Below are 14,257 nucleotides of genomic sequence, written 5' to 3'. Positions count from 1 at the left end.
TTTTTTCAACAAAAGGATGAACTTATTTTCTGTTACAGGCATTGTACCAGTGATTATATTGCCGTTTACGCTGGACCAACGACTAGCAGTGCCGTTCTAAAAACACTCTGCGGAAATCAGACGGGTAGTGTCGTTCATATTGGAAAAGATCTTCTAGTCGAATTTCGGTACTTTGTCATTTATTAGAATATTTATTGTAAAGTCGTTGTAACAATTAAAGCCATTATGATGATTAAGAGGAAATCAAAATGATAGAATAAATGTAATTACAGAAACATTTTCCTACGAATATTTATCGTACTCATAACTCGTTGCTAATGTATGGCAAATGCATTACATATTATTGATTTTTTTTTTTTTTTTTTTTTTTTTTTTTTTTTTTTCAAAAACTTATCGAAAAATTAATAACGAAATTTTAGCGACACAAATAGATTTTTAAAAATTTATATTCTAACTTAAAATCTATATTTAACTTACATTATTACTTTATATTTATAGTATAATGTGAAATAACAGATATCGATAATGTTAGAATGCATTAAGTTCATGCATAACATATTCGAGATATTCCATAGTGTAGCGAAAGCACCTAAAACGTGCTAAGATGAAACGTGTTCCTTTTACTAAATATAACAATGGAATTTTTCTCATTTAAAATCATCGGTGTTCCTCTTCAAGATAAATTCAACATATATATACACACACGCGCGCGCGTATATGCATGTATCTATGTATAAATATTTAAACGTTTTACAAGTTTGAGAAGCTTGTGATGTAAATGTTGTTTACGATTATGTGAACAATTTTGATCGACATTGTCCTTTTATCACAAAACTTTAAACTAAATTGTAATATTCAACATTTAAAATAAATTTGAATACTCGTTAGTGTATCTAAAATTAATGGAAATTGAAATGTATATAATGAGCCTTGTATACATAAAATAAGCAATAAATACTTTTAATTCGAATAAAATGAAGGATACTATTGTGGGCATTATAATGTCGCAATTGACTATATTATTTTCACTATTTATAAATCTATATTTAATAATCATGCGTATTTGAAAGTTGAGAAAAATAAACATATAATTTACGGCAATATTAACAATATAATCATAATAGTAATCGTAATATTAACAGTATAAAATTAAATGCGGTTGAAGAAACTACTTCTTTATTTTATTCCGTTCACATTCAGCTGCTCTTCTCTGTCATGCGAAATTGTTTTACTTTAAAAATACATAGCCTAAAAGCATGAGTAAATATCATCGAGTAAAACCTCTAAAAAAAATTATCTTAAAAGCTCACCGAATGAAAAATGTATTACTGTTATTTAAGGGGTGAATCCAGTCTTTCAACATTGTTTATCGCCCTATTAAATTGACGTACAGTATTTGACAGTTGCTGTAGCTTAAGAACTTTTATATAAAGCTATTTCGTGTTTGTAGATCCGGACCGGAAGTTGATCCATTCAACTATAATGGCTTCGTTGCAACGCTGAATTTTGTGGAATTGACAACAGAAGTGCCCACTACGACAACCGTTGAAAGCACGAGCAAAGACGGTAGGAAAACTCTACATACTACTATCAACATTACTATTCGGTATTATCACTGTTATTTTTATTTACTCTTTTTCTTTTTTTTTATACTTGTCATTGCATTTCAGTGCCAGTAATAAATTCATAAAGTAAATTAGTGACGTCAACGTTGCAAAATTTTCATTTCTCAAATTATTATGTATAATTCTAATCGCATCGATTCGATTGTTCATTTCAAAATACAGTCGAATTATAATTATTAGAAATTCGCTGATGCTATTTGCCAAAAAATAATTTACAAACGATAATTTATCATTTTTTCCTATTCTTATCTTAATAACTTAATACAAACGGCACTGCACTCCAAATGCTTGGTACCACGAAATTGCTACTATTTCTAACTTATCAATAACAAGCGTCCAATTATCAATCTTCAAATTGCGATTTTTAACCTCATAAACGCTTTCGTTAATTTTTTATAAGCGATTTATCGAGAATATGTTTGATAAAGGTACGTGGACTTTCTCAATACTGGACTGCAAAATGAATTTGTACCAATGAAACGGAAAACTCATACCTTAACCAAAGCAAAACTCTCACTCAATAGCCAAACATATATTCTCCGAGATAGCCTTTATTCTCTCTCTCTCTCTCTCTCTCTCTGTCTGTCTGTCTTTGCCTTTATCTATATATCACGCTATCCCTTACTACTGTCTCATAATTGTATAATCATGGTATTCGGCAAGTTAGTTGGCAGCTAATCGATGAACGCGTCGCAGGCAATTTATATGCCGTTCGATTAAAACGTCCATCAGCGGTTACAACTAGCACGATCCGAGCCACGTGAAGCTCTGAGTCGCATCCTCGACCGATCGAGTCTCCGACCCATCCAAAGAAACAGGCGCATCAAACTGCCGAGAAAGTATCGCCCTCGAGAGAGGACGTAAAATCGATCGCGCGAGCCCCGCATCTTACCAACCCCACGAGACACCACGAGCCCAACTAACCACTCACCACAAGTACTCGTTATATGTTACAGCGGAGGTGTTTCGCTCGAGCACTACGTCGGCCTTGAGCGAGCCCCCAACGGTCGTCCAACAGCAGCAGCAGCAGCATCATCATCATCATCATCAGCAGCAGCAGCGCCCGGGCTTCACTTCCTCCGGTTGCGACGTCGAGGTGAACGGCGAGCGGTTGCGAACGGGCTCGCACACGACCCGCGGCCGCACCGCCTCCAGCTCCGACAGTTGCCGCCTCACCCTCCTGGGCCGCGATTACGACACCGTCCACGTATCCGTGCCCGGTTATGCTCTCAGGTACGTGCGTAAAATCCCTCCCCTCCCACAACCCCCGTGGGCTTTTTCGTAGGGCCTTGCGGCAGCGATGACTCGGCCTCTTTCGGTTTAACCTCCAATTCCGCCGCCTTCCCAATAATTTCTCTCCGGCTCTTTTAGCCGCCGCTGTCGCCGTCCTTGTTCCGCTCCGGCCCCGGAAACTGCTCGTGCGACGTTCGCGTCTGTACGCCGAAGCTCAGGTAACAGATGTCTTGGTATCCCGGCTTTGGATTACATCCAAAATTCATGACTTATGTGGCAAAGGAGAATTTTACTCCATTCGGCTTTTTTACAAACTCGATTGACTAGGATTTTTTGAATTTTATTTATTGTTTTCGAGCGTAATGATAGATAAGCGTGCCAAGGATGCTTGAAAATACTTCGCTAGCCAAGATAAAGGGGGAAAAAATTTAGCGATAAATGTTGCGGATCGATGCCTCTTTCCCCCCGACGCCCTCACGAGTGCGCTTAACTTCATTTCCACGTTATTTATGATAGCGAATAATCCGTCAATGTAACGCATTAACAGTTAAATTTGGAAAATCGATTTTTATTTTAACTCAAAAATTCTCTCCTAATAATAATGTTTAAAATAATAAACTTGTTATATATACTGGCATATAATAAATTTCCTACATAAGGCAGGTGAAATTATTCTCCTAGTTGTGGTTATGCGCTCATTACATCTGCACATCGACTTTTCTTACCTTTTCAACGATGATTTCATTTTAAATAGATTTTCATAATACATTAAAACAAGATCACCAACAGTTTTTTTTAAACAAAATTGACAAATTTTATTTAAGGAGAAACATTGCTTATTGAAAATAAAGAAAGAAAGATGGAAATGTGACCAATGAATGAAATGTACCGCATGAATGAAAGCTTTTTATTACAAGTTCGAATTAAAATTTTTTAAGTTCGACGTTTGCGTGCCTTACCTCTTTCATGCTTAAATTTTTAATTGATCGACCGCCGAGTTGTGTAAGTCATTTGGTCTCAAAAATGCCAAACGTAAAGCGACTGTGTGATAGATTCTTAATGATGAAATCGGGATTGATGACTAAATTCAAATGAACAACTTCTTCAACGTGAATTATTATCCTATCCTATCCTATCCTATCCTATCCTATCCTATGGTGAAATAGACGCGAAAATCTTTCTTCGCTTCTCTTACGAGTCTGTTTCGTGAAAATTTATGTCCATCCGGTCAAAGATCGCGTAAATTATACCAATGGGAAATTGTCGAATTTTTTTTTTTTTTTTTTTTTTTTTTTTGGTCTTTTCTTACTTTTGTTATAGTGGTAATAGGCTTAATCGTCCGTTTTCTCTTTTGAAGGAAAACTTTTTCAATTTGTCACCGTTAAAAAGTTTTGGATGAAAAATAGTTTGAACTTGCGGCCTAGACAAAAAGCTTTTTAAAAATAATTTAACAGAAGTTCTATTGATGTCCCTGAAAATTGGCTTTTGAAACGAATATGCAAAGTTACAATCAGTTCTTTTCATATCTTTATTCCAACGCTATAGAATCATAATAAAACTTATATGAAAAATATAGGATCTTTTAATATATATACAATTTGTATATATTATGATTGATTGGACATACAATTATCCTACCTAAATAACAACTGAAGCTTTCTCCATTATAAGGAGATTGAATTTTGCACTTGTATGCACGATTAATCATCTTAAATATTTGTAAATGCTAACAGCTTTTTTTTAGACTCGACATTACTTTTTATTGCAATTATCAAGATCTCATTATCTTCTCAATATTACTTTAACTGGCTTCGTTTATTATCTACAACGATATCACTCTTTTTCTCAATATACAGGATCGCGTTAGTTCTGAGTAAAATCACGACCGTGCACATAGTAAAAAACAAAAGCAAAAAAAAGATAATATCGAACGACAAGACGTCGTACGTAGAGGAGTTTACGATGTACGCGACAGAAAAGCCATAAAGGGTCAGTCGAGGTACAGCGAATGTACGAACTAGAAACTACTTTCGTTTCCTCGTCCCTCACTACGAAATATATAAGAGTGAAAGAGAAGATGAGAAAATAGGAATGGGGGCGGCGGGCAGGAATCTGAGCAATAGTGAGACGGAGATCGAGATGAAGACGATAAAATGTTTACGAGATCGATAGCGATCAAAAATTAATTTTAATGAATTTATCGATATTAATAAGTAGAGCGAGTAAAAGTTCTTTTCTTTTTTCTTTTTTTTTTTTGTAATTCTATGAATTCTGAATATAAGTAATAATTAATTACTTATTTTTAAAATATATTAATAAATTATTTATTATTAATCAATCATTATCTCATCGAGAATTATGAAATGTATGCTTGACAAGTATGTCTGACAACGTGTAAACTGAACTACTTGTTCAATTTCAATGTATGGGTCAATGTATCTGGAAAAATATTCGTGTATATTTATATACCAACTCATGGATATCCAAGTGCATGTATACTTAGGCACTATTATTACAAAACACACATAAATACGTTCTATTTATTATGTGCGTAGCAATCTGTGTGTCTGATTACGCGGGCACTCGTGCTCGCTGGCAGTCCGTGTTTGTATGCATGCGTTTGTGCTTGCGCAAGACCGAAAGCTCGTAAAAGAAAGCCAATCAGTTTAGGAAACGGAAAAAGGAATCTGAGAGAGTAATTGACAAGATAAACAAGTTAAAATGTACACGTGTTTGCTCGGGCGACGTTTGCCCAAGCCAAGTGTGTAATTAGCTCTCTTATGAATTGCAACAAGAACATTCGCAATACATACATTAATGTTTCTTCATTTCTTTCTTCTACACTCTTCTGGCTATTATTTACCTTCAAATGGTTGGCTCATTTAAACAGCTGGTACAAAGAGGAGTGCACATGTGCGACACATTAGATTTTCATTTCGACGTTTCCAATCATACAAAAATATGCATCGTTATTTTTCTCAATTATTGATCAGACGAGGAGGCGGTACTCGATCAAATTATCCGTTCTTGAACACACTTAATGTTAATCGAAATTAATAATACGAATTGAGAGTGAAATAATTAGAGCATACAAAGAGAATTTTTAATTTAAGATTCATAAAAATAAAAAATAAAATTTGTCGTATTTGGCGGTAATAGTAATGGCGGCAGTTTTTTCATTAATTATACAATCGAAACGCTATGTATAAGAAAACTATGAATAAATCAAATAATGAGGCAATACAATTATATACTTGAAATTTATATTGCATTAGAAAATAAATAAAAATATTAGTAGATTTTTATAAAATTAATGATTTTTAGTGACAGTTTTTTTTGGATGATTTTACAATTCTTCAATCTACTGAAACAGTAACGATAATAATTATAATTATAATAATAATAACAACATCAACAATAATAATACTTGTAATAAATAAAATAATCCACTGCAATGGTATCATTAAACATTTTCATTAAAGTATCTTCAATGTTCGATAAATTTCATGTTCAAAATAATAACGAAAGATAGGATAACTCTTGAAATTAACGGCAATGAAAAAAATTCAATAGGAAATTCGTTCGATGTGAATTGTTCATTGAACATACTTCATCCAACATACTTCCCAACGCATTACCGTAAATGCTTTTTATGCAAATGGTTCTTTTGTGCAATTATAAAGGTGCATGTACGACTGCGCGCGAGAATTAGAGAGCATATCGCCATCGAAATGACGCCTGCTCAATTTTTCTCAATCTGGGGTAACTTGCAGAACCTGGCTCAACGCCACCTAACGAACCTAAATTTGCGTTGCCCATTCGACCAGCCCTTTTCGCCTTCCAGACGATTCGTTTCTACTGCTCTAATTTTTCTCCGACTCTACGATACGACGTACCTTTTGCAACCGCAGAAATTAATGTCACTAGAAGTAAAATACAAATTACATGCGCGGGAAATCGATTATTTGTGTGTCGATAGGTAGAGTTCCCCTACAAATTTATACACATAATACATTTAAAAAGATATTGTAAAATTAAGATACATTGTCAAGAAAGCAATTTTAAATAACAAATCAGTTCATTTACGAAGCAATAACGAATGTTGAGGGGAAATTGTGCTGCTAGTGAAGAAAACTTGTAGAATAAATATTAAGTATTTTTAACGTAAATTATTTATTTGGAAAAATTTTTTATGCAATAATCAATCTATGAATTTCCTGATTCGTTCTTGTTGATTTGAATTTATAATTGACAATTATTGTACATATATATATATATATATATATAATAAGTGACTTTAAATTTTTATCTACTTTTTCTAATAAGTGATAACGATTACATTTAAAAGCTCGCCTATTTGTTTGTATAACAATTATTGTTAAAACATTTAACAATTTTTAAACAAGAAATAAGTTTTTTAAATGTACGTATGTATTAAATAAAAATATAATTTTAATTTAATTTATGATTTTTTAAATAATATTGCTATAATTGACGAAAAACTTTAAAAAGATATAAACATTATATATACTATAATAGTAGTCATATTAAATAATTTCAATATTTATATAATTCTAATATTAATATTTAATATTGAAAATTATCATTTGTAATTTCAAATTAATTATATTATATTATATAATATTATATAATATTTTAACTTTAGTTAATAATTTGAGTATATCAAGTTCAGTACATCAAATATAAAAAAGAAAAAATAATTTCAAATAAAATCAAGTAAAGTTTCAAGAATTCTCAGAAATCCGTAGTGAAGTACCTTTGTAAAATGTAAAATACGAGGTCAACACTATTCCCATCTCTATAATGGATTATTACACCATTCTAGACTATTCTATACATCAACGCAGATCTTTTAAAATACAATAATGATAAAAAAAATTTATTCTAATCGCGTAGAGAGTGATAGCCCATAACGAATTTCTTATGGATATAAATTATTCTTAGACTTTGGTAAGATTACTTTTAATCATAATAAAATAACTGCTAAAACAATTAAATAAGTAAATCAGTCTAAATTTTGTATAAATGAGATTCGTTATTAAGAGAGAAATCATAATACTATCATAAAATATTAATATTCATTATCTTAATTAATTTACCTACTCTCTTGAGCTTCTTGTTACATTTCCATTTAATTTCTATTATAACGATAACACATTTATAATTATAAAAAATAAGAAAACACTTATTCTAATAAATATTTTCAAAGTATCATTGACAAGACAGTTATTATAAAGTTATTAGTTATTTGGACTTTTATATAAACCACCAATAATTTTGAAATAATCATTTATCATTACAATCATATCATTCAACGTATTAATCGATTATCGAAATTTATAATATTGCTTTGTGAAATACGTATTTTTTGTGATAAGTTACGGATATTTCGAAATAAAAGTTTATTTTTAATATAAGAAAGATTATAATTTATAGTTGCATAAGGTAAAGTAAGCCATAATTTAAAATTTTAGGAAACGAAATTTTCTTATAGAAATAATGATTTATGTATATACTATATATACTATTATTTATGTATATTGTTTATGTATAAAAATTATATATTCAAATAAGTAAAACTTATAAAACTCAATAATTTAGAATCAATAATAACATTTTGACATTCTTATTTATTCTCACTTGTATAAAAAATTTATATTAAAAATGACATTCCCAATCTTTCTCTCACTCTCTCTCTCTCTCTCTCTCTCTCTTTACATTCGTCATTATTTCCTTAATCTTATAGTTAAACATAAAGTAAAATTGTTAAATATTAAAAAACGAAGTAACGCCATACTATTAAATATCCAAGGCAGCGCATCGAGCGTCCCGTAATGATAAGCGCGGCACTATTGTATTTACATTCAACACGTGTTTACACATTCACACTTACGTAAAACGGATCGCTGCAACCCCAAAAGTATCAAACGCCAAGTATACGAAGTGCGCATAGTGCCGCCCCTCTATTCGAAGCCGCCCACGCATTCGGACGTTTAGGATTCGCGTGAAAAACGATGTGGGCACAACAGCTTCAAACCAGCGACACTACTGCGCAAGCGTTAAAAAGGAGTGCGCGAAAGTGGAAAAAATCTAAAACGCGCGTTGCGCGAAGATCATTTATCTTCGATCGTCCCGGTGATCCTTCAAATTTCGTGAGGAAATCCTTCGAAATCGACAGCAACACGATCGCCATGACCGAGCGTAACTTCTAATCGTCGAGGAAACAACGCTCCGACCACTCGCTGACCTTCCACACTTTCCGTTCCCCAACCCATACAGCGTCCCTCCTTATGCTCCATTGCTACTTTACTTTCTGCCTAATCACCTTGACATCTACTAACCATTGATTATCTCGTCGATTTGTTTGGCGAAGCATTTTCACGAATAAAATATTAAATCTCGTATATTTATATCTTATGCCTAATATCTTATACACTTTACTTCTTTTTATATTTTCTCCTCCCGAAGTTAATTAGGTGAATCGAATTGAGATAGACTTGGAACGCTTTGAAGATCGGACAAAAGGTATAAACGTGATGTAAAGATTTTATAATATATTTAGCGAATTCATTAAAACTGTGTGTCACTTTTTTGAATATTATTTATTTATTTACTTTTTTGTTTGAAGCTATATGAATTGTAAAAATATAGTTATTAGCCGATTCAATTTGATAATGTTATATTTGATATTGTTATATTGGAAATTCAATTGTCTTTCTCTGATTCGAAGCTTTTCACTTCTGCATACTGAAAATATCAAGAATCAAAGACTAAATTACATTACAATGATTGTTCCTCATAAGAGTAAACCATCATAAACATTCGAATAATAATACAATAATTGAGAAAACAATGTATAAAATATGACCTTTTTTATTTATGTTACAAACCGTAATAATCAAGATTAATGATTTAAAATTTGAAGAATAGAATAACGGAGAGAAAAGTAAATACAATGCATTATATAATAAAGGACTAAAAAAATTTTGTTCTTCGTGTCATGTTATTAAAGAAATAAAGTCGGGCTGATTAAGATATATTACTTTATGTAACTAAAATAGGAAATATTAAGCTTTTGTTGAAACAAAAGAAATACATTAACCCGACTAAAGTAAAGAGAAGAAAAATTTAATATTGCTCATAATTGAATTTAAAATGTGCTGAAGTATCTCGAGTGAATTTTTATACAAAATAAACAGAACGTTTTCTTTTATTAAAGAAAAAGGAATAGTTCGCTTGCTAAAGGACATTGCGAAAATCATTAGATAATTTTCGTAATGAAAGCTTAAAAATGATTATCTAAAATACTTGCATGGAGATGTGCAGCTGAGCGATAGATGTGATAAAAAAAAAAAACCAAGTAAAGGTCTCGTAGCGTATAAATCTACATTCGGACATACGGTCATTCGCGTACGCACGTAAACATTAGCATATACGTGAATATAAATATTCGCGCGTGCGTGCGTGCGTGTGTGTGAGTGCCACATAGATACAGCCATATCTGCACCTACGTACTCTACGTACTTATGCTTATACTTTTGTATTCTTTTGCATACTTATACACTCTCTCTCTCTCTCTCTCTCTCTCTCTCTCTCTCTCTCTCTCTCTCTCTCCCTATATATGTCCACGCGAATGTGTATATACGCGTATATAAATTTTAATACACTTAGGTGTAGTCACTTAGCTAAAGGAACGCCTGCGCATAGATAAATTCCCGAATACTAACTCTGCATTAGTATCTATATGTAGGCGTATGTTTGCATTTTTATAGGAATACGTTGATAGGAATCAGCCTTATTTTCCCTCGTAAGTCTTGTCTCGTAAAAACGATTGAAGAACGAGAAGTGAGCAAAACCATAAAGAGTAACAAATATAGTGCCAAAAATTCCCATTACTATAATGTACACGGCATACATAGATCCATCATGAAAGTCGAATTTAGCGACTCGAGGATAAATGTAGAAGTTGTGGAGGGAAAAGTACACAATCGACATGAAGAAGTTCATTTACCACCGACAAGAAAAGCAGAGACACAATCATTTTAATTCGTAATGGCTTGAGGCAGAAGCCAATCCATACCGAACCGAGGCTCATAAATAAAATATCGATATTACCGCTTTCAAAGACGAATACATTTGTTTATTCAAGGTGATATTTTTTTTTTTTTTTGTCAGAGTTGGAGCACTGGTATGGCCAATGTGTTTTATTAGCAAAAAAATTTCTAAATGACATCGACTCACTGCTCTCATTATAGAAAATAATACGAATAACCGGAGGTTGAATATCTAATAAAGAGCCATTCATTGAATATATAAATGTCAAAATAATGATAGTGCAATTGCTCGACGACGATAATGATAAATTACCCCCATCAAACTGTGGACTTTTTTATTTTCAAATAAAGCAGTTGGAAGCTCAATTTTAGAATTATATTATTTAAAAATAAATAAATAATAATAATAAATAAATAAATAACCTTTTATATTAATCGACCACAACTTTGTATGATATTACTTTTCTAAATTTCTGTATTTCAATACTGATTAAATAATATACTTACATGAATTTTACCGAATACAATATCTATGAGAATGTAAATAATGAGTAATTTAGAATTAAATGATGAAGAGGTTTAATTAGTAATCATTACGCTTTCACGAAACTAAAACGATTGAAATAGTGAAAAACTAAATCAAATCTATTATAGTTGATTTACTTTATTATATTTATTTATGCTATTAATTATATTCCTTTTGGTTCCATAATTAAATGTAATTAAAAATTAAATCTAACTAAATTCGCGATATAACATAGATGAAGTTTAGCTTGACGTTAGTGGAACCATTACATTATTCAAATATCATTTAGAAGCTTCAATTAATTATTAAAATTAATTATTAAAATTAATTATTAAAATTAATGCTATTATAAGATTTTATGACTATGATAAATTAAAATTATATTTTAACTGTACTATAACCACGGAATAGAGCAACTAATTAATAATGAAAAAATTTTTGCATAATATCCGCCATAACTCTATACGCATTTTAGCAATAGTTGGCCAATGACATGGCTAATGATATTTAATTAAACTAATTTTTTCAACGTAGAAAAGGACAAAAGGAAAAAAATTAAATGAAAGTAAACAATTAATCCAAGTAAATGACCGAGACTTACTTGCTTGAGATTTCAACTATTTTCAGTGTACTGACTCACTACATAAGACACGAAAAATAAAAAAATACGCCTTATAAAAAAAAAAAAAAAAAAAAAAAAAAATGGAGATAAAATACAGAGAGACAATCCCACATTAACATCGGTATAAATTTGAAATAGAATATTGTAAATCCAACCACTAGTGCATGAAAAAAGTACTCGGAGCAAAACCGGGAATACCTTACGTCCTCGCTCGCATTTTTGCTCAATTCAAAGTGAGCATGGCGCCATTGGAGGGAAAACTGAATAGATGCACGAATATACGTATAAGACGCTAAAGCCGGAAGAAAGAAAGTAGAGGCAAAGTTTGTTTTTCCTGGAAGGTGTACGTTTTGCTTATGCAGAACTGCTGAGTCATTTCACCGAGATCGCGAACTCTTTTGGCATATGCATCGGAAGAATTTCTTCTGTATTTATGTACCTTCGCTTTGTTTCTGTGAGTCGATGTATGTACTTTAAACTTTTGGAAAATTAAATTCTTCCACCCGCTATTTTCGCGTTCGAAGAAAGGCAGAGAGAGAGAGAGAGAGAGAGAGAGAGAGAGAGAAGCCAATGTAATATGAAATGTGTTGCAATTAAATTTTAGAGTTACAAAATTAATTTAATAATTTAATAAATATTCTTCATTTTCTAGCATATTGTATAAATTTAGATGAATAATAAATTACTCGCAACAAAGCGATTAATCTGTATTATTAGATAAATTAATTTTAATGAATTCACTAATCTTTGTCCTCGAATACTTGATAATTAAAGATTGATCGATGAAATTTCTATTTGATCAGTTGAAATGATAATTTGCTTACTTCAATTAGCTATCTCCTGAAATGTATAACTAAAATATATTTTTCAAAATTATCACATATACATTTACTTTATAACACACTATTTCATAGCTTATAAAAAATATAGCCTAATGGCATTTTATAAAAATTTACGTAAGAATCTTCAATTTCTTCCAAAAATGTATATTTTTCAAATCAAATCATTGCAAATCATGAAATGCGTACTTTTAAAATAATATTACTTACAAAAATAAAGATACATACACCTGTAAGAGAATTATTGTTTCTTAAGTAACATTAAAATAAAATTAATAATCAATTTTGTTCGCATAAATTTAAATCATATTTTAAATAAAATACAATTATCAAAATCACAATAAATCATTGTTAATAATCTTGAACGTTCCACATAAATACACATCTTATCACATTTTTTTTACATAAATATATACATACATTTTTCTATAATACCTACATATTTTTTTTTTTAACTTATATATATATATATATATATATATATTTATATAGACACATACACACTTTTCAATTGAATGTTTTGAAAAAATTTTAATTCTTTTAAAATATTCTTATATAAAATTTAACAAGTTTAATAGAATATTATTGCACATAAATATTATACATTTGAATATTAAGAACTGAATATAATAGTGCAATGAAAAAAAAATTATGAAAAAGAATTTAAAAAATTTTATACTTATTAACTTGTTAACCTTTTTATATAAGCTTATATTTATTTTTTATGCAGTCGTTAAATACAAATGAAAATTAACTGTCAATTATTTTCTGAATTGTTAATGCAAGAAAATCATTTGAAATATTTGAAAATTAAAAAATCTGTAAATTAACTGTAATTCTAAAATACTTAAGATGATTAAAAACTCCTAAGAATCTTCTAAAAGCTTCTGGAATTGATTGAATTTCTAAAACGCTTTCATAGACTTACAAACTTATCTAATGTAAAATATCATTTATCACACATAAAACCAGGCTAATTGTCAAATCTTTGTTAAATATTTTATAATAATTATTTTCTAAGCTTTTTCCGTAATTAACAGATTAAACAGTCAATATTAATTACAAAGTTAAGGTTTATTTTTCGAGGATAATATTTTTCAAGTAGCACGCTTTTTAGGACAATTAGTTAAATAAAATTGGAGCGGACGAAAATATCAAGACGAATTTCTGTATTTGAACACATATTAGTTTATTTGAAGAATCTCTTTGATATGTCATAATCCTTATATTATATTATCCATATATTATTTAATTATAAATTGCCACAATCTATTAATTAATACATTGGTTACAATACATTTTTATATCCAAAATGAATACAAAATAATATGGTATAC

The 14,257-nt window shown here is 30.5% G+C and overlaps 1 protein-coding gene across 1 annotated transcript in view; it reads left to right on the top strand.

Moving 5' to 3' along the window:
* LOC105359497 (uncharacterized) overlaps positions 1-14,257 on the top strand; it is a 224,319-nt gene that overhangs the window by 179,164 nt on the left and 30,898 nt on the right. Inside the window, exons 7-10 of the mRNA XM_011496111.1 lie at positions 39-167; positions 1,451-1,566; positions 2,582-2,651; positions 2,703-2,858. Of these exons, the coding sequence (XP_011494413.1) occupies positions 39-167; positions 1,451-1,566; positions 2,582-2,651; positions 2,703-2,858 (471 nt within the window). The remainder of the gene's footprint in view (positions 1-38; positions 168-1,450; positions 1,567-2,581; positions 2,652-2,702; positions 2,859-14,257) is intronic.

The sequence above is a fragment of the Ceratosolen solmsi genome, unplaced genomic scaffold (genome assembly GCF_000503995.2).
Source record: "Ceratosolen solmsi marchali unplaced genomic scaffold, CerSol_1.0 scaffold11, whole genome shotgun sequence".
Taxonomy (NCBI): Eukaryota; Metazoa; Arthropoda; class Insecta; order Hymenoptera; family Agaonidae; genus Ceratosolen; species Ceratosolen solmsi.
The sequence above is the reverse complement of the archived record's forward strand: the minus strand, read 5'-3'. Positions and strand labels throughout refer to the sequence as shown.